Genomic DNA, 19299 nt, shown 5'->3' with positions numbered 1-19299 from the left:
CCAGACAGTGTGCCTCCAGTTGTTGCAAAACTACAACTCCCAGCATGCCCAGACAGCCGAGGGGCATGCTGGGAGTTGTAATTTTGCAACAACTGGAGGAGAACAGATTGGGGACCAGATTGGAGACCAGATTGGGGACATCTGCTGGGCCATGTTCTGGCTCCTGCGGCGTCCTGTGCGCTGCACAATGACGAGTGATGTCATCAACGCGACATCACCGTCAGTGCACACAGTGACAGCTCAGGACGCCGCCGGAGCCAGAAGTAGCGCGGACCCCGGGAACAGGTAATTATAAAACCCAGGATGGGGGAGGCAATGGGGCAGCGGCGGCGGTTGGACTTGGGAGGACCCCAGGACAGGCAGGGGGAGAGAAGTGGGCGGCGGCGGCGGTCTCTGGCCCCACTAAAGCCCCTGCAGTTCATTGATTTAAAGCGCCAGCTTTAAATCATTGATCTGCATCGGCTTCTGAGGGGGGAGAAATAGCCCAAAACTTCTACCAGAATATCGGTATAAGTTATCGGCCATCGGGCTGGTAACAGCGGCACCTCTGTCAGTTAACCCGTGTGATGTCGCGCATCGCTGGGTTAACTGAATGCCGTCTATAGACAGCAGAATGCGTGAAGGACCTGCGCAATTCACCATCTATAGACTGGATTCTGCGGGAAGGGGTTAAAGGTTGAATTGTGGAAGGTAGAAATTATTCTCACACCTACTGGTAAGTGGTCTAGCTTTGTGCCTAAAAATGTACCTTTACGCACAAAATAGCGACTTTTGACATAAGTCGCAAATGATAAATACGTGACCACTGCAGGGTCAGAAAGAAATAGTTCTACGGGTCGGCAAAAAGAGTAAAACTGTCTATATCAAAAGGCGCAGAAAAGTCTCATAATATGCTGCTTGCGCCTGAACTGCGCCAAAACAGACAAAAACATGCTCTAAAAGCCATGATAAATCTCCCCCTATGTCTCATCTCTAAACATGTCACTTTCAGATCCAAGTCATTATATAGTCATTTTACCCCATGTTTATCTACTAAGGGAGTATGAAAAGCTTCTAATACCTTGTTACCTAATCCTGGACTCCCTGATTGCTGTAAGAAGTAGAGAAAGGGAGGAAGGCGCCTCATGTGCGGGATCAGTAGATCTTGTTGGTGGGGGTAGGGGACGGTAATTCCCAAGCCGCTTACCAAAGTTGGTTGTGCGCCCACACACAACAAGGTAAAGTGCAGAAGAAGTAAAGAAGAAGGTCCACTGCAGCCCTCCTGGGTAAGAGTAAAATCAAAACCGAAAGACCAGGGAGTCAGGAGTTTGTCTGGCGCAGAGAGGAACCATCAGGCAGCCAAGTAAAATCAATGGATTTATTAGATGCAACGCGTTTCGCTGCGCATGCGCAGCGAAACGCGTTGCATCTAATAAATCCATTGATTTTACTTGGCTGCCTGATGGTTCCTCTCTCTGCGCCAGACAAACTCCTGACTCCCTGGTCTTTCGGTTTTGATTTTGCTGTAAGAAGTGGGAACAGGATTTAGATAAGACTTTTAGTGAGGAACAATGGATTCACGTCTTTACACTGAGCTAAAAAATGTCACATAATGGCCCCGAGGCGGGACATCGCTGCGGCCGGTGATAGGCTGAAGCTCCGTGTGACGTGCCGGGCTAACAGGAAGTAAGAAGAATACAGCCCGGGGACCGAACACCTGTACCGGAGTGTACCGGAGCTCCGGGGGCTCGTTGGCAGGTAAGAGAAAGTGCGTTTTCTTTTATTTTGCAGCCCGGACAGGATAAAAGGAAAAAAGTGCGCGCCGGAGTACTCCTTTAAATATGAGAAACATTGTTAGAATTTTGAGCAACTTCTTGAAGAGGTAAACTTTATTACTTTGTATTTGTTATGCAATTGTTTATGTAAAAGAATAAATAAAGAACCTTTTTCCTTCCAATCCGCGACATATATGGGAATTTACGAGCGTGTAACTGGGTCTTCAATCCGTGTAATAATGGCGCAAAGTGTGAAGTAAAGAGATCTTGTACCAGATGTGATCAGATCTCTAGGGATTTTATACCCCGGGGAGGACAAAGAAAAGGAAAAGAATTACACCGATGTTTACTGAACCCGGGGGACGCTGACATATTGACGACTTCTCATATAGAAAAATGGATTTTATGATCTGAGACCGAAAATAGACGTCAAGACGGGAAACGCTGGTCTAGGGTTTGTGATAAATAAAAGTATCTGCAGCGTCTTATGTTCAGAAGAGACGATCTTCAAGGGAGACGCGCGGATCCTGTCTGATGCCTTGAATTAAAGTCTCTATAATCATAATGAGAAGGGGGCGGGGACAACACTGACGCGTTACATTCCCTATATACAACCTCAGGGACAATATTACATTTATTATAAGTCCAGTGTGCGGAGATGAATATAAGAATAATAAATCATATAATATAGAGAACTTCTTAAAAATTGGTAACAAGTTTGGAAATGATATATATATATATTACTGTCAACTATCCTATGTACATGGTTAATATATAGATGTGTTATCTGCATCAATTATTCCTCTGAATTGACTTCTCCCCTGTGTGAGTTCTTTTCTTTGATGCTGATGAAGACTTGACTTCTGTGTAAAACATTTCCCACATTTTGAACATGAAAATGGCTTCTCTCCTGTGTGAGTTATTTGATGTACAACAAGATGTGGTTTCTGAGTAAAACATTTCCCACATTTTGAACATGAAAATGGCTTCTTCCCTGTGTGAGTTCTTTGATGTTTAACAAGATCTGATTTCTGAGCAAAACATTTTCCACATTCTAAACATGAAAATGGCTTCTCTCCTGTATGAGTTCTTTGATGTTTAACAAAACTTGATTGAAAAGTAAAACATTTCCCACATTCTGAACATGAAAAGGGCTTCTCTCCTGTGTGAGTTCTTTTATGTACAACAAGAATTGATTTCTGATTAAAACATTTCCCACATTCTGAACATGAAAATGGCTTCTCTCCTGTGTGAGTTCTTTGATGTGTAACAAGACTTGATTTAAAAGGAAAACATTTCCCACATTCTGAGCATGAATATGCTTTCTTTACTGTATGAGCTTGTTGATGTCCATCATTCCTTCTGTGACTTTTATTTTGCTGAACATCCTGTGATGACTGAGAAGACAGGACCTGTATATAAGGATGAGATGACAGATCTTGGCTGTGAAGGGCTGAGGGTGTATCTGGGATAATGGAATGTTCTTCATATGTATCTTGTGTGATATCATCATCTGCTTTATAATCTGAAGATATAAGATTCTCCTCTGATCTCCTGCTACAAGAATCTGCAGAGAATAACACAGATTTTATTATCAGTATTAAAGGGGTTCTCCACCATAAGGTTATTTAGTACGTACCTGGCAGACAGTAATGGACATGCTTAGGAAGGATCTGCGCTTGTTTTGGAGCTAAATGGCTATGTTGTGAGATTACATAACACTGTGGCTTTTTGTGAACTGGTATTTACTGTTTGAGTTTCCTTCTTTGCCTACAAATCCCATAATTCCATTTTCCTCCCTCCCACACATCACCCACCCCACCCATTGAAACATAAATGAGCTGCATCCATTCCAAAGGCCTGTGGTTTTCAATCAGGGTGCCTACAGCTGTTGCATTAGTTGTAGATTGATCTCTCTCCCACCAAGCGATCGCTCCACCCATTGAAGCATACAGGCTCCCTGTCATCAGCTAACTAGTGATGTCAGGTCTCGGCCGCATTGCAACCTGGGAAAAATCTGAGACAACAGTCATTTTGTATGCTGGTGAAAATAAATATTGGGGTGAAAATCACAGAAGAATTGTGAGAAAACCGTCACACACAGGTACAGACACTATATTATGAACTACACTAACTTTACAGCCCCTGTATCATAGTAAAAAAAATCCTGGAATACCCCTTTAACCCCTTAACAACCCAGGAAATTGTGTTTTCATTTTTTCCTCCTCTCCTCATAGCCATAACTCTCTTATTTTTCCATATACACTGCGTTTGAGAGCTTGTTTTTTGTGGGACTGATCTTACATTGTATTAATGTGCATTAAGATATAAGTCCGGTCCATACAATCACAGTGATATCTAATTTTCATAGTTTGGGTTACACTTTACTACTTTTTAAAAACAATTACAACAAAAAGCAAACAGTGTAAGTACAGACCATGGAAGTCTATGACAAAATCCCATTCAGCACAGCATGATGTATACAGAGTGAGGACAGCTGCATAACACAGTCACTGACTACAGACACAATACAACCTAAACCGGGAACCTTAAAGGGGTACTCCGCCCACAGACATCTTATCCACTATCCAAAGGATAAAATGTCTGATCGTGGGGGAAGAAAGGAAGGAGAAAAACAGAAGAGGAAAGGGTTAAAAGGAAGAGACAAGAGTGCGGAGGACAGAAAAGAGGTGAAAGCCGAGGGAGAACCACACCGCCCCCCCCCCCCCCCCCCATACCTTATGGAACTTATCAGGACACTTTCTTATTCAAGGTGAGGGTTTTTTTCAAAAATATTGCAAAACTTTACCTATATTTACAATTTAGTTGTTTTCTGTAGATTTTAAGTCTTCAGATTCGTTCACACGTTTCCATGGTTACATGGTTTTTCTGCAATTTGCGCAACTATGGCAATAGCCAAATTTGGAAAATCATGGCAAATATACAATGTATGGACACAGCCTTAGGGAAGGTGTATAACTACCATATATCCTTATCCCTTAGAGATAACAGCAGCAGTATACAGATTGAGCTGGAGGGGAGGCATATATCTACTATATATCCTGATCCCATAGAGATAACAGCAGCAGTATACAGATAGAGCTGGAGAGGAGGCATATATCTACTCTATATCCTGATCCCATAGAGATAGCAGCAGTATACAGATTGAGCTGGAGGAGAGGTGTATAACTGCTATGTATCCTGATCCCATACAGATAGCAACAGTATTCAGACAGAGCTGGAGGGGAGGTGTATAGTTACTATATATCCCGATCCCATAGAAATAGCAGCAGCAGTATACAGATAAAGCTGGAGGGGAGGTATATAACTACTATATATCCTGATCCCATAGAGATAGCAGCAGTATACAGAGCACTGTTTCAGACAGAAAAGAAATTCAAAATGAAAAGAACTTCCTCTGTAGCATACAGAGGCCGATAAGTGCTGGAAGGATTAAGATTTTTAAATAGAAGTAATTTACAAATCTGTTAAACTTTTTGGCACCAGTTGATTTAAAAAAAATTGTTTTCCACCGGAGTACCCCTTTAAGCATGAAAGACACAGAGAAAGGCAGGAGCGCGTACATCTGTAGCTGGGACCCAGGACCGTTCCTCTGCTCCATAGCCTTTCCAGAGGATTAGATACTGGAGGCCGCCCCTGGACATATGGGAGTCACGGATACTGCAGACCTCATAATCCCACCCCGGCAAGGTGTAGTGAGGTGTAGTGATTGCATAACAACAACTTTAACCCCTTAAGGACGCAGGACGTACTCAAACGGCCCCTTTTCCGAGTCCTTAAGGACTCAGGATGTTTGAGTACGTCCTGTCCATTCCCGGCCCCCCCACCGCTGCTGAAATCGTTCAGCAGGCATCCCGGCATATCGCCCAGGGGGGTCATTATGGCCGCAGATCGCTGGACAATTCAGTCCAGCGATCTGCGGCGGATTCCGGGTCAATCGGCTCTCCAGTGACCCGATGACCCGGAATTACTGGCTGATCGGGGCCATAGCCAGCAGGGGTGAGGTGGCACTGGTGCAACCTCACAATCACCCTGATTCATCGGCCGGTTTCCCGGCCGACCAATCAGGGCGCCTGCTGCGGGTGTCACTCCCGCAACCCGCTCCGCCCCTCTTCCAGAGGATGTGAGCGGGTGCGGGACGTGCACACCGGGAGCTGGGGACCCCGATCCCCGGCGTCAATGTTGGGATCGGGGCCCCAGGAGCAGCAGCGACGACGAGAAACTGACCTGATGCGGCTGGATAGTTGAAGGTGAGTGACAGCCTCCTGCTGTTGCTTAGCAACAGCTCCCAGCATGCAAAAAGGGCATGCTGGGAGCTGTAGTTATGCAACAGCAGGAGGCAGACCACCACAACTCCCAGCATGCCCTTATGGGCATGCTGGGACTTATAGTTTTGCAACAGCTGGAGGCACATTTTTTCTATGGAAAAGTGTACCTTCAGCTGTTGTGTAACTACAACTCCCAGCTTGCACAAACAGCTAAAGTGCATGCTGGGAGTTGTAGTGGTGCATCTGCTGGTTGCATAACTACAACTCCCAGCATGCCCGTTGGCTGTCGGTGACTGCTGAGAGTTGTAGTTTTGCAACAGCTGAAGGCACACTGAGTTAAGTAGCAAACCAGTGTGTCTCCAGCTGTTACATAACTACAATCCCCAGCATCCCCAGCCAAAGTAGTATGCCTCCAGCTGTTGCATAACTACAAGACCCAGCATGCCCTTCCGCTGTCCGTACATGCTGGGGGTTGTAGCTTTTGCAACAGCTGAAGGCACACTGGTTGCAAAACACTGAGTTTGTTACCAAACTCGGTGTTTCACAACCAGTGTGCCTCCAGCTGTTGCAAAACTACAACTCCCAACATGCACTGATAGACCGTACATGCTGGGAGTTGTAGTTTTGCAACAGCTGGATGTTCCCCCACCTCCCCAATGTGAACGTACAGGGTACACTCACATGGGCGGAGGATTACAGTAAGTATCCGGCTGCAAGTTTGAGCTGCGGCAAATTTTCTGCCGCAGCTCAAACTGCCAGCGCGAAACTACTGTGAACCCCCGCCCGTGTGACTGTACCCTAAAAACACTACACTACACTAACACAAAATAAAATAAAAAGTAAAAAAACACTACATATACACACACCCCTACACAGCCCCCCTCCCCAACAAAAATGAAAAACGTCTGGTACGTCACTGTTTCCAAAACGGAGCCTCCAGCTGTTGCAAAACAACTACTCCCAGTATTACCAGACAGCCACTGACTGTCCAGGCATGCTGGGAGTTTTACAACAGCTGGAGGCCCCCTGTTTGGGAATCACTGGCGTAGAATACCCCTATATCCACCCCTATGCAATCCCTAATTTAGGCCTCAAATGCCCTGTCGTATTTCAAGGCAACAGTTTAGGGTCACATATGGGGTATCGCCGTACTCGGGAGAAATAGTGTTACAAATTTTGGGGGGTATTTTCTGCTTTTACCCTTTTTAAAAATGTAAATTGTAAATTTTTGGGGAAAAGAAGCATTTTAGGTAAAAAACATTTTTTTTTTTTTACATATGCAAAAGTCGTGAAACACCTGTGGGGTATTAAGGTTCACTTAACCCCTTGTTACGTTCCCCGAGGGGTCTAGTTTCTAAAATGGTATGCCATGTGGTTTTTTTTTTTGCTGTTCTGGCACCATAGGGGCTTCCTAAATGCGGCATGCCCCCAGAGCAAAATTTGCTTTCAAAAAGCCAAATGGGTATTTTCTGCTATTACCCTTTTTAAAAATGTAAAACTTTTAGGAAACCAAGCATTTTAGGGAATTTTTATATATATATTTTTTTTTTTACATATGCAAAAGTCGTGAATCACCTGTGGGGTATTAAGGTTCACTTTACCCCTTGTTATGTTCCCCGAGAGGGGTCTAGTTTCCAAAATGGTATGCCATGTGTGTTTTTTTGCTGTTCTGGCACCATAGGGGCTTCCTAAAGGTGACATGCCCCCAAAAAAACATTTTTCGCTCCTTCCCTTCTGAGCCCTCTACTGCGCCCGCCGAACACTTTACATAGACATATGAGGTATGTGCTTACTCGAGAGAAATTGGGTTTCAAATACAAGTAAAAATTTTCTCCTTTTTACCCCTTGCAAAAATTCAAAAATTGGGTCTACAAGAACATGCGAGTGTAAAAAATGAAGATTTTGAATTTTATCCTTCACTTTGCTGCTATTCCCGTGAAACACCTAAAGGGTTAAAACGCTGACTGAATGTCATTTTGAATACTTTGTGGGGTGCAGTTTTTATAATGGGGTCATTTGTGGGATATTTCTGAACTGGTCCCTGAAAAAAAGTGAGTTTCAAAATTTTGTGAAAAATTGCTGCTGGACTTTGAAGCCTCTGGTGTCTTCCAGAAGTAAAAACTTGTCAATTTTATGATGCAAATATAAAGTAGACATCAAAAATATTTGGAATATCCATTTTCCTTACAAGCAGAGAGCTTCAAAGTTAGAAAAATGATAAATTTTCAAATTTTTCATCAAATTTTGAGATTTTTCACCAAGAAAGGATGCAAGTTACTACAAAATTTTACCACTAACATAAAGTAGAATATGTAACGAAAAAACAATCTCGGAATCAGAATGATAACTAAAAGCATCAGAGTCATTAATGCTTAAAGCGACAGTGGTCAGAATTGCAAAAAATGGCCGAGTCCTTAAGGTGAAAAAGGGAACAGTCCTTAAGGGGTTAAGAATGAAATGTGGATGACCTTGGAAGTCTGTATGGAGGGCGCGAGGTTAAGTTCATAGGCAACATTCCAGGAATAAAAAAACAGGCCTTTTTTTTTTTCAAAGACCTCTCCCTGTCTGTCTCCAGGTTGGGTGTGGTTCTGCAGCTCAGTTCCATTGAAGTGAATGGAGACAAGTTGTAAAACCACATCCAAAGTGGAGACAAACAGGGCGCGGTCTTTGAAAGAAAAAAAAAGGCCTGTTTTTTTATTCCTGGAATTCCCTTTAACCTGTCAAAGTACGTGGTCGGGCCCAATATACAGGGGAGCCATTTTTATGGTGGAAGTGCAGGGAATCTTGTTTCGGGTGGACAACCATACCCTCTCCCGGACCTTCAAGGAGGGTGTCATTAATTGTCTTACAGTCATTCTGGAGCTTCCGCTACATGGACCTCTAGAGCGATCCTTGGAATAATACCCATGTGGACTGGGGTTACTGGAGATGGTTTTCTAATGTCGGAACGTTTACTGGTGGAGAATTCAGAGTAATAAGGAGGGTTCGAAACTGTAGTCAGAAACGGAATCACACTCGAGGATGAATTCACGGCGTTGTTACAGGCAAACTCCGCCCAAGGGTAACCGGTCCGATATATAGAAGAGCAGAAATTACTCCAAGACCTGATTAAAACGTTCCATGGTAACATTAGATTGTGGGTTGTGGGGCGAGGAGAAGAAAAGCTTGATACCCATTTAGTCCAAAAACTCAGTAGGAGGAGCGGCTCTAATCCAATACTGAGCAATGAGTTTTCTGGCCAATCCCAGAGGGCTCCGCTCCACATCCTAGAAGACCCAACAGGCAAGTTATAGGCTCCAATAGATAAACCCGTACACTGTATGAATGAGCAGTATCAGGAACTTACAGAGGAGATTCCCAAACCATATGGAACAAGTGGGCAGCCAGATAGCCGCACCTCGTCTGCCCGACCTATTTATTTATTAATCCCAGAGAAAAAACCTACAAAAAACTACAGCTCATGGCGCAAACAATAAACCCTAATACAGATCCGTAGGTGGAAAAATATAAAAGTTATAGAGGTCAGAACAGGAGCAGAGCTTAGAGCGGTGAGAATGGGGCCCCCAACAGGCAGGTGACAGTACTACATATAGTGCTAGAATACGGTCAGCAGGTATGACTGGTATGAGACAGGGCATCAGCTTTAGGTTATGTTCACACTGCAGAATTCTGCAGGAATATTCCACACGGACACTAAGCTGCAGCAGAGTCCGCTTGATTTCCATAAGATTTTAGTCTATGTGCTGTCGAGGCGACTTCTATAAGATTCTGCTGCACTGTGCACACGACGGAATGTCCAGATAGACTTGTCTATTCTTCCTGCAGATTCCGCTCAGAAATGAGACGACCATCGGATCCTTCAAATCTGCGGAATGTCGCCCGTGTTTTCTGGGTGTTCATTCCGCACATTTTCAGCCATTTGAACGCGGCCTTAGTGTTCTTAGTGCCAATAAGAAAGGAGACACATAATAAAATGGGGAGAAGAAGAAGAGAGGCCCACCTAGCCTGTCCTAGAGATAAACATTTGGCCGCAGGGAGGTAAATGAAGTGTTTGTGATCCATAAGAATTAGTATAGGTCCGGTAGTACCCACAGACAAGTGCGGCCACTCCTTGAGGGACAAATGATGGCCACTGAGGAAAGATTCCTGGTAATAAAGCTATAAGGATAAAATGGTCTCTCTGGGGTAGGAAGGTGAGACACCTATTCTGTCTCAGACGCATCGTATGAACGGGAAAGCTGGGTTGTGGTGACCCAGGATGGGAGCTGTGGTGACGGCAGCTTTCAGGGTGGAAAACGTTTGTGACCTTCATGGAATTCACATTTCTCCAGTTTGTAATACAGAACAATCTCTCACAACGTAGCAATGCAGCTAAAGATTACAGCGCCGGAACTCTGCATATACTACACGGATGTGAGTAAGTGACCCCTCTTTGTAAAGCTGTTTACCCCACTATAACCCCGTATATTGGCTTTAGTGTGGAGAACAAGGGGTCAGATTCTCTATAAGTTACTTTGGATAAGACTGTAATGTGATTGTGGCCCCACAGTGCTCTCTGCTGACACCTCTGTCCAGGTCAGGAACTGTCCACAGCAGAAGCAAATCCTCATAGCGAACCTCTCCTGCTCTGACCAGTTTCTGACATGAACAGAGGTGTCAGCAGAGAGCAGTGTGGTCAGACTGGAAAAAACTAGACAACTCCCTCTGGAGCATACAGCAGCTGATAAGTACTGGAATGATTAAGATTTTTAAATATAAGTAATGTACAATACTGAATAAATTTCGAGAACCAGTAGATTAAAATAATTAATTTCCATCGGAGAACCCCTTTAAACAAAATTCCATATAAAATTATTAGTCAGTGACTGAGCAGAATCTGTGACTTTTACTACTCACCTGGGCAGTTCCCTGTAGGAATTTCCTTCTCATTCTGCTCATCACTGCTCAAATCTGTCTCTTCTTCTTCTTCATTTATGTCTGTAGCATTAATATAGATCAGATCTTTCCCTGTAGGAATGTCCTCCTTATACTGCTCATCACCGCTCACGTCTGTCTCTTCTTCCTTTATGTCTGTAGCATTAATATAGATCAGATCTTTCCCTGTAGAAATGTTCTCCTTATACTGCTCATCACTGCTCACATCTGTCTCTGAAGCATTAATATTGTTCAGATCTTCTCCCTGACTCATAAAATGTGGAAGAAATATAGTAAAAGTCATCAGACAGTAGGAGAAGTCACGTGGGATGTTATAGATGAGCAGGAGATGAGGAGTCATGGAGGGTGAGGGGACTGACCACAAGAGCTTCACAGCCCTTCTACAGATCATAGGGAATATCTCCATCTACCTGATCATCCTGTGGAAGAAGAGGACGGGGACACCTCTCTGGTGCTGATCTCTTACTGGGTCTGACTGTAGGGAACACATACAGAGACTGAATTCATTCTTTACATACAAATAATGAGAGGACGTGTGTATATAGTCATGTCTATTACCTGGTGATGTGAGGGGCTGCTGATCCTCCATCATGACCTGATCCTTGTACTGATCCTTGTGTCCTTCTACATACTCCCACTCCTCCATGGAGAAATAGACCGCCACGTCCTGACACCTTATAGGAACCTGACACATAATGATACAGTCATCACCCCGACCCCTCCGGTGGTGTTACTGTATAATGTCCCAGCATTCCCAGCAGTGTCACCTCTCCAGTCATCACCAGACCCCTCCATTACTGTATAATGTCCCAGCATTCCCAGCAGTGTCACCTCTCCAGTCATCACCAGACCCCTCCATTACTGTATAATGTCCCAGCAGTGTCACCTCTCCAGTCATCACCAGACCTCTCCATTACTGTATAATGTCCCAGCAGTGTCACCTCTCCAGTCATCACCAGACCCCTCCATTACTGTATAATGTCCCAGCAGTGTCACCTCTCCAGTCATCACCAGACCCCTCCATTACTGTATAATGTCCCAGCAGTGTCACCTCTCCAGTCATCACCAGACCCCTCCATTACTGTATAATGTCCCAGCAGTGTCACCTCTCCAGTCATCACCAGACCCCTCCATTACTGTATAATGTCCCAGCAGTGTCACCTCTCCAGTCATCACCAGACCCCTCCATTACTGTATAATGTCCCAACAGTGTCACCTCTCCAGTCATCACCAGACCCCTCCATTACTGTATAATGTCCCAGCAGGGTCACCTCTCCAGTCATCACCAGACCCCTCCATTACTGTATAATGTCCCAGCAGTCACCTCTCCAGTCATCATCAGACCCCTCCATTACTGTATAATGTCCCAGCAGTGTCACCTCTCCAGTCATCACCAGACCCCTCCATTACTGTATAATGTCCCAGCAGGGTCACCTCTCCAGTCATCACCAGACCCCTCCATTACTGTATAATGTCCCAGCAGTGTCACTTCTCCAGTCATCACCAGACCCCTCCATTACTGTATAATGTCCCCGCAGTGTCACCTCTCCAGTCATCACCAGACCCCTCCATTACTGTATAATGTCCCAACAGTGTCACCTATCTAATCATCACCAGACCCCTCCATTACTGTATAATGTCCCAGCAGTGTCACCTCTCCAGTCATCACCAGACCCCTCCATTACTGTATAATGTCCCAGCAGTGTCACCTCTCCAGTCATCACCAGACCCCTCCATTACTGTATAATGTCCTAGCAGTGTCACCTCTCCAGTCATCATCAGACCCCTCCATTACTGTATAATGTCCCAGCAGGGTCACCTCTCCAGTCATCACCAGACCCCTCCATTACTGTATAATGTCCCAGCAGTGTCACCTCTCCAGTCATCACCAGACCCCTCCATTACTGTATAATGTTCCAGCAGTGTCACCTCTCCAGTCATCACCAGACCCCTCCATTACTGTATAATGTCCCAGCAGTGTCACCTCTCCAGTCATCACCAGACCCCTCCATTACTGTATAATGTCCCAGCAGTGTCACCTCTCCAGTCATCACCAGACCCCTCCATTACTGTATAATGTCCCAGCAGTGTCACCTCTCCAGTCATCACCAGACCCCTCCATTACTGTATAATGTCCCAGCAGTGTCACCTCTCCAGTCATCACCAGACCCCTCCATTACTGTATAATGTCCCAGCAGTGTCACCTCTCCAGTCATCACCAGACCCCTCCATTACTGTATAATGTCCCCGCAGTGTCACCTCTCCAGTCATCACCAGACCCCTCCATTACTGTATAATGTCCTAGCAGTGTCACCTCTCCAGTCATCACCAGACCCCTCCATTACTGTATAATGTCCCAGCAGTGTCACCTCTCCAGTCATCACCAGACCCCTCCATTACTGTATAATGTCCCAGCAGTGTCACCTCTCCAGTCATCACCAGACCCCTCCATTACTGTATAATGTCCCAGCAGTGTCACCTCTCCAGTCATCACCAGACCCCTCCATTACTGTATAATGTCCCAGCAGTGTCACCTCTCCAGTCATCACCAGACCCCTCTATTACTGTATAATGTCCCAGCAGTGTCACCTCTCCAGTCATCACCAGACCCCTCCATTACTGTATAATGTCCCAGCAGTGTCACCTCTCCAGTCATCACCAGACTCCTCCATTACTGTATAATGTCCCAGCAGTGTCACCTCTCCAGTCATCACCAGACCCCTCCATTACTGTATAATGTCCCAGCAGTGTCACCTCTCCAGTCATCACCAGACCCCTCCATTACTGTATAATGTCCCAGCAGTGTCACCTCTCCAGTCATCACCAGACCCGTCCATTACTATATAATGTCCCAGCAGTGTCACCTCTCCAGTCATCACCAGACCCCTCCATTACTGTATAATGTCCCAGCAGTGTCACCTCTCCAGTCATCACCAGACCCCTCCATTACTGTATAATGTCCCAGTATTCCCAGCAGTGTCACCTCTCCAGTCATCACCAGACCCCTCCATTACTGTATAATGTCCCAGCAGTGTCACCTCTCCAGTCATCACCAGACCCCTCCATTACTGTATAATGTCCCAGCAGTGTCACCTCTCCAGTCATCACCAGACCCCTCCATTACTGTATAATGTCCCAGCAGTGTCACCTCTCCAGTCATCACCAGACTCCTCCATTACTGTATAATGTCCCAGCAGGGTCACCTCTCCAGTCATCACCAGACCCCTCCATTACTGTATAATGTCCCAGCAGTGTCACCTCTCCAGTCATCACCAGACCCCTCCATTACTGTATAATGTCCCAGCAGTGTCACCTCTCCAGTCATCACCAGACTCCTCCATTACTGTATAATGTCCCAGCAGTGTCACCTCTCCAGTCATCACCAGACCCCTCCATTACTGTATAATGTCCCAGCAGTGTCACCTCTCCAGTCATCACCAGACCCCTCCATTACTGTATAATGTCCCAGCAGTGTCACCTCTCCAGTCATCACCAGATCCCTACATTACTGTATAATGTCCCAGCAGTGTCACCTCTCCAGTCATCACCAGACCCCTCCATTACTGTATAATGTCCCAGCAGTGTCACCTCTCCAGTCATCACCAGACCCCTCCATTACTGTATAATGTCCCAACATTCCCAGCAGTGTCACCTCTCCAGTCATCACCAGACCCCTCCATTACTGTATAATGTCCCAGCAGTGTCACCTCTCCAGTCATCACCAGACCCCTCCATTACTGTATAATGTCCCAGCAGGGTCACCTCTCCAGTCATCACCAGACCCCTCCATTACTGTATAATGTCCCAGCAGTGTCACCTCTCCAGTCATCACCAGACCCCTCCATTACTGTGTAATGTCCCAGCATTACCAGCAGTGTCACCTCTCCAGTCATCACCAGACCCCTCCATTACTGTATAATGTCCCAGCAGTGTCACCTCTCCAGTCATCACCAGACCCCTCCATTACTGTATAATGTCCCAGCAGTGTCACCTCTCCAGTCATCACCAGACCCCTCCATTACTGTATAATGTCCCAGCAGTGTCACCTCTCCAGTCATCACCAGACCCCCCCATTACTGTATAATGTCCCAGCAGTGTCACCTCTCCAGTCATCACCAGACCCCTCCATTACTGTATAATGTCTCAGCAGTGTCACCTCTCCAGTCATCACCAGACCCCTCCATTACTGTATAATGTCCCAGTATTCCCAGCAGTGTCACCTCTCCAGTCATCACCAGACCCCTCCATTACTGTATAATGTCCCAGCAGTGTCACCTCTCCAGTCATCACCAGGCCCCTCCATTACTGTATAATGTCCCAGCAGGGTCACCTCTCCAGTCATCACCAGACCCCTCCATTACTGTATAATGTCCCAGCAGTGTCACCTCTCCAGTCATCACCAGACCCCTCCATTACTGTATAATGTCCCAGCATTCCCAGCAGTGTCACCTCTCCAGTTATCACCAGACCCCTCCATTACTGTATAATGTCCCAGCAGTGTCACCTCTCCAGTCATCACCAGACCCCTCCATTACTGTATAATGTCCCAGCAGTGTCACCTCTCCAGTCATCACCAGACCCCTCCATTACTGTATAATGTCCCAGCATTCCCAGCAGTGTCACCTCTCTAGTCATCACCAGACCCCTCCATTACTGTATAATGTCCCAGCATTCCCAGCAGTGTCACCTCTCCAGTCATCACCAGACCCCTCCATTACTGTATAATGTCCCAGCAGTGTCACCTCTCCAGTCATCACCAGACCCCTCCATTACTGTATAATGTCCCAGCAGGGTCACCTCTCCAGTCATCACCAGACCCCTCCATTACTGTATAATGTCCCAGCATTCCCAGCAGTGTCACCTCTCCAGTCATCACCAGACCCCTCCATTACTGTATAATGTCCCAGAATTCCCAGCAGTGTCACCTCTCCAGTCATCACCAGACCCCTCCATTACTGTATAATGTCCCAGCAGTGTCACCTCTCCAGTCATCACCAGACCCCTCCATTACTGTATAATGTCCCAGCATTCCCAGCAGTGTCGCCTCTCCAGTCATCACCAGACCCCTCCATTACTGTATAATGTCCCAGCAGTGTCACCTCTCCAGTCATCACCAGACCCCTCCATTACTGTATAATGTCCCAGCAGTGTCACCTCTCCAGTCATCACCAGACCCCTCCATTACTGTATAATGTCCCAGCAGTGTCACCTCTCCAGTCATCACCAGACCCCTCCATTACTGTATAATGTCCCAGCAGGGTCACCTCTCCAGTCATCACCAGACCCCTCCATTACTGTATAATGTCCCAGCAGGGTCACCTCTCCAGTCATCACCAGACCCCTCCATTACTGTATAATGTCCCAGCTTTCCCAGCAGTGTCACCTCTCCAGTCATCACCAGACCCCTCCATTACTGTATAATGTCCCAGCAGTGTCACCTCTCCAGTAATCACCAGACCCCTCCATTACTGTATAATGTCCCGGCAGTGTCACCTCTCCAGTCATCACCAGACCCCTCCATTACTGTATAATGTCCCAGCAGTGTCATCTCTCCAGTCATCACCAGACCCCTCCATTACTGTATAATGTCCCAGCAGTGTCACCTCTCCAGTCATCACCAGACCCCTCCATTACTGTATAATGTCCCAGCAGTGTCACCTCTCCAGTCATCACCAGACCCCTCCATTACTGTATAATGTCCCAGCAGTGTCACCTCTCCAGTCATCACCAGACCCCTCCATTACTGTATTATGTCCCAGCAGTGTCACCTCTCCAGACATCACCAGACCCCTCCATTACTGTATAATATCCCAGCAGTGTCACCACTCCAGTCATCACCAGACCCCTCCATTACTGTATAATGTCCCAGCAGTGTCACCTCTCCAGTCATCACCAGACCCCTCCATTACTGTATAATGTCCCAGCAGGGTCACCTCTCCAGTCATCACCAGACCCCTCCATTACTGTATAATGTCTCAGCAGTGTCACCTCTCCAGTCATCACCAGACCCCTCCATTACTGTATGATGTCCCAGCAGTGTCACCTCTCCAGTCATCACCAGACCCCTCCATTACTGTATAATGTCCCAGCAGTGTCACCTCTCGTCATCACCAGACCCCTCCATTACTGTATAATGTCCCAGCAGTGTCACCTCTCCAGTCAGCAGCTCCATCATCTTGTTGATGAGTTCTAGGATCTTCTGTTCATCCATTTCCTCATGTATCAGGGAGTGAGGTGGGGGCAACGGGATTGGGCTCAGGGTTCTTCCCCATCCTTCACACACAGGGGCCCGACAGCGCCCACTAGAGGACTTCTTCACTACTGTGTAATCCTGTGTATGGAGAGACACATTAATATCACTACATACATTCCCAGAATCCCTCACCTCTCCAGTCATATCCATCTGTTATTACATAGATAAGAATGAGGTCATGTGACATCACTCCCAGAATCCCTCACCTCTCCAGTCATATCTATCTATTATTACATATATAAGAATGAGGTCATGTGACATCACTCCCAGAATCCCTCACCTCTCCAGTCATATCCATCTGTTATTACATCGATAAGAATGAGGTCATGTGACATCACTCCCAGAATCCCTCACTTCTCCAGTCATATCCATCTGTTATTACATGGATAAGAATGAGGTAATGGGACATCACTCCCAGAATCCCTCACCTCTCCAGTCATATCCATCTGTTATTATATAGATAAGAATGAGGTCATGTGACATCACTCCCAGGAATCCCTCACCTCTCCAGTCATATTCATCTGTTATTACATAGATAAGAATGAGGTCATGTGACATCACTCCCAGAATCCCTCACCTCTCCAGTCATATCCATCTGTTATCACATAGATAAGAATGAGGTCATGTGACATCACTCTCAGAATCCCTCACCTCTCCAGTCATATCCATCTGTTATTACATAGATAAGAATGAGGTCATGTGACATCATTCCCAGAATCCCTCACCTCTCCAGTCATATCCATCTGTTATTACATAGATAAGAATGAGGTCATGTGACATCACTCCCAGAATCCCTCACCTCTCCAGTCATATCCATCTGTTATTATATAGATAAGAATGAGGTCATGTGACATCACTCCCAGAATCCCTCACCTCTCCAGTCATATCCATCTGTTATTACATAGATAAGAATGAGGTCATGTGACATCACTCCCAGAATCCCTCACCTCTCCAGTCATATCCATCTGTTATCACATAGATGAGAATGAGGTCATGTGACATCACTCTCAGAATCCCTCACCTCTCCAGTCATATCCATCTGTTATTACATAGATAAGAATGAGGTCATGTGACATCACTCCCAGAATCCCTCACCTCTCCAGTCATATCCATCTGTTATTACATAGATAAGAATGAGGTCATGTGACATCACTCCCAGAATCCCTCACCTCTCCAGTCATATCCATCTGTTATTACATAGATAAGAATCAGGTCATGTGACATCACTCCCAGAATCCCTCACCTCTCCAGTCATATCCATCTGTTATTACATAGATAGGAATGAGGTCATGTGACATCACTCCCAGAATCCCTCACCTCTCCAGTCATATCCATCTGTTATTACATAGATAAGAATGAGGTCATGTGACATCACTCCCAGAATCCCTCACCTCTCCAGTCATATCCATCTGTTATTACATAGATAAGAATGAGGTCATGTGACATCACTCCCAGAATCCCTCACCTCTCCAGTCATATCCATCTGTTATTACATAGATAAGAATGAGGTCATGTGACAACCCTCCCAGAATCCCTCACCTCTCCAGTCATGTCCATCTGTTATTACATAGATAAGAATGAGGTCATGTGACATCACTCCCAGAATCCCTCACCTCTCCAGTAAGCCGGAAGAGTATCTGTAGGGTGAGGTTTATGATCCTGTCGGCCATCTTGTTCCTGTCTCTCTCCATGGTTGATGGGTCATCCAGGAGAATTCTCTTATATAGAAGATATCAGCAGAGGATCCTGGATTGGAGAAACCTGAAGGGAAGAAGAGGAGATGATGATAAACCGCACCAGATTCTATGGAGAAATAAAATCCATTTCCTGTAGATAATCTGAGGAAACATCTGAGGAGACATTATAGTCACAATCATGGAGGCTGTAAACCTAGTCAGGGGATCCATCATAGTCTGGGGCGGAGTCATGGGGGATGGGCAGAATATGGAGACAGGAATCCACCTTCCATGTTATCCAGGTAATACCAGAAGCCACGAGTGGTGAGAAGATGGAAATGGTGGACAAAGTGTCTGAGGATTCTTCATCATCCAGTAGATGTGACCTGTGA

At 45.9% G+C, this 19299-nt stretch overlaps 2 protein-coding genes across 2 annotated transcripts in view; one reads left to right on the top strand and one right to left on the bottom strand.

Moving 5' to 3' along the window:
- Positions 1 to 19299, top strand: part of LOC130298059 (zinc finger protein 436-like) — a 178073-nt gene that overhangs the window by 136961 nt on the left and 21813 nt on the right. The window lies entirely within an intron of this gene.
- LOC130298084 (oocyte zinc finger protein XlCOF7.1-like) lies at positions 1627 to 11451 on the bottom strand (the record flags this gene model as incomplete). Its single annotated transcript, XM_056550977.1, has 3 exons — positions 1627 to 3321; positions 10940 to 11222; positions 11389 to 11451. Coding segments are annotated over 3 exons (1146 nt in total), but the record flags the coding sequence as incomplete, so codon positions are not given.

Source organism: Hyla sarda (genome assembly GCF_029499605.1).
Source record: "Hyla sarda isolate aHylSar1 chromosome 1 unlocalized genomic scaffold, aHylSar1.hap1 SUPER_1_unloc_2, whole genome shotgun sequence".
Lineage (NCBI taxonomy): Eukaryota > Metazoa > Chordata > Amphibia > Anura > Hylidae > Hyla > Hyla sarda.
The sequence above is the reverse complement of the archived record's forward strand: the minus strand, read 5'-3'. Positions and strand labels throughout refer to the sequence as shown.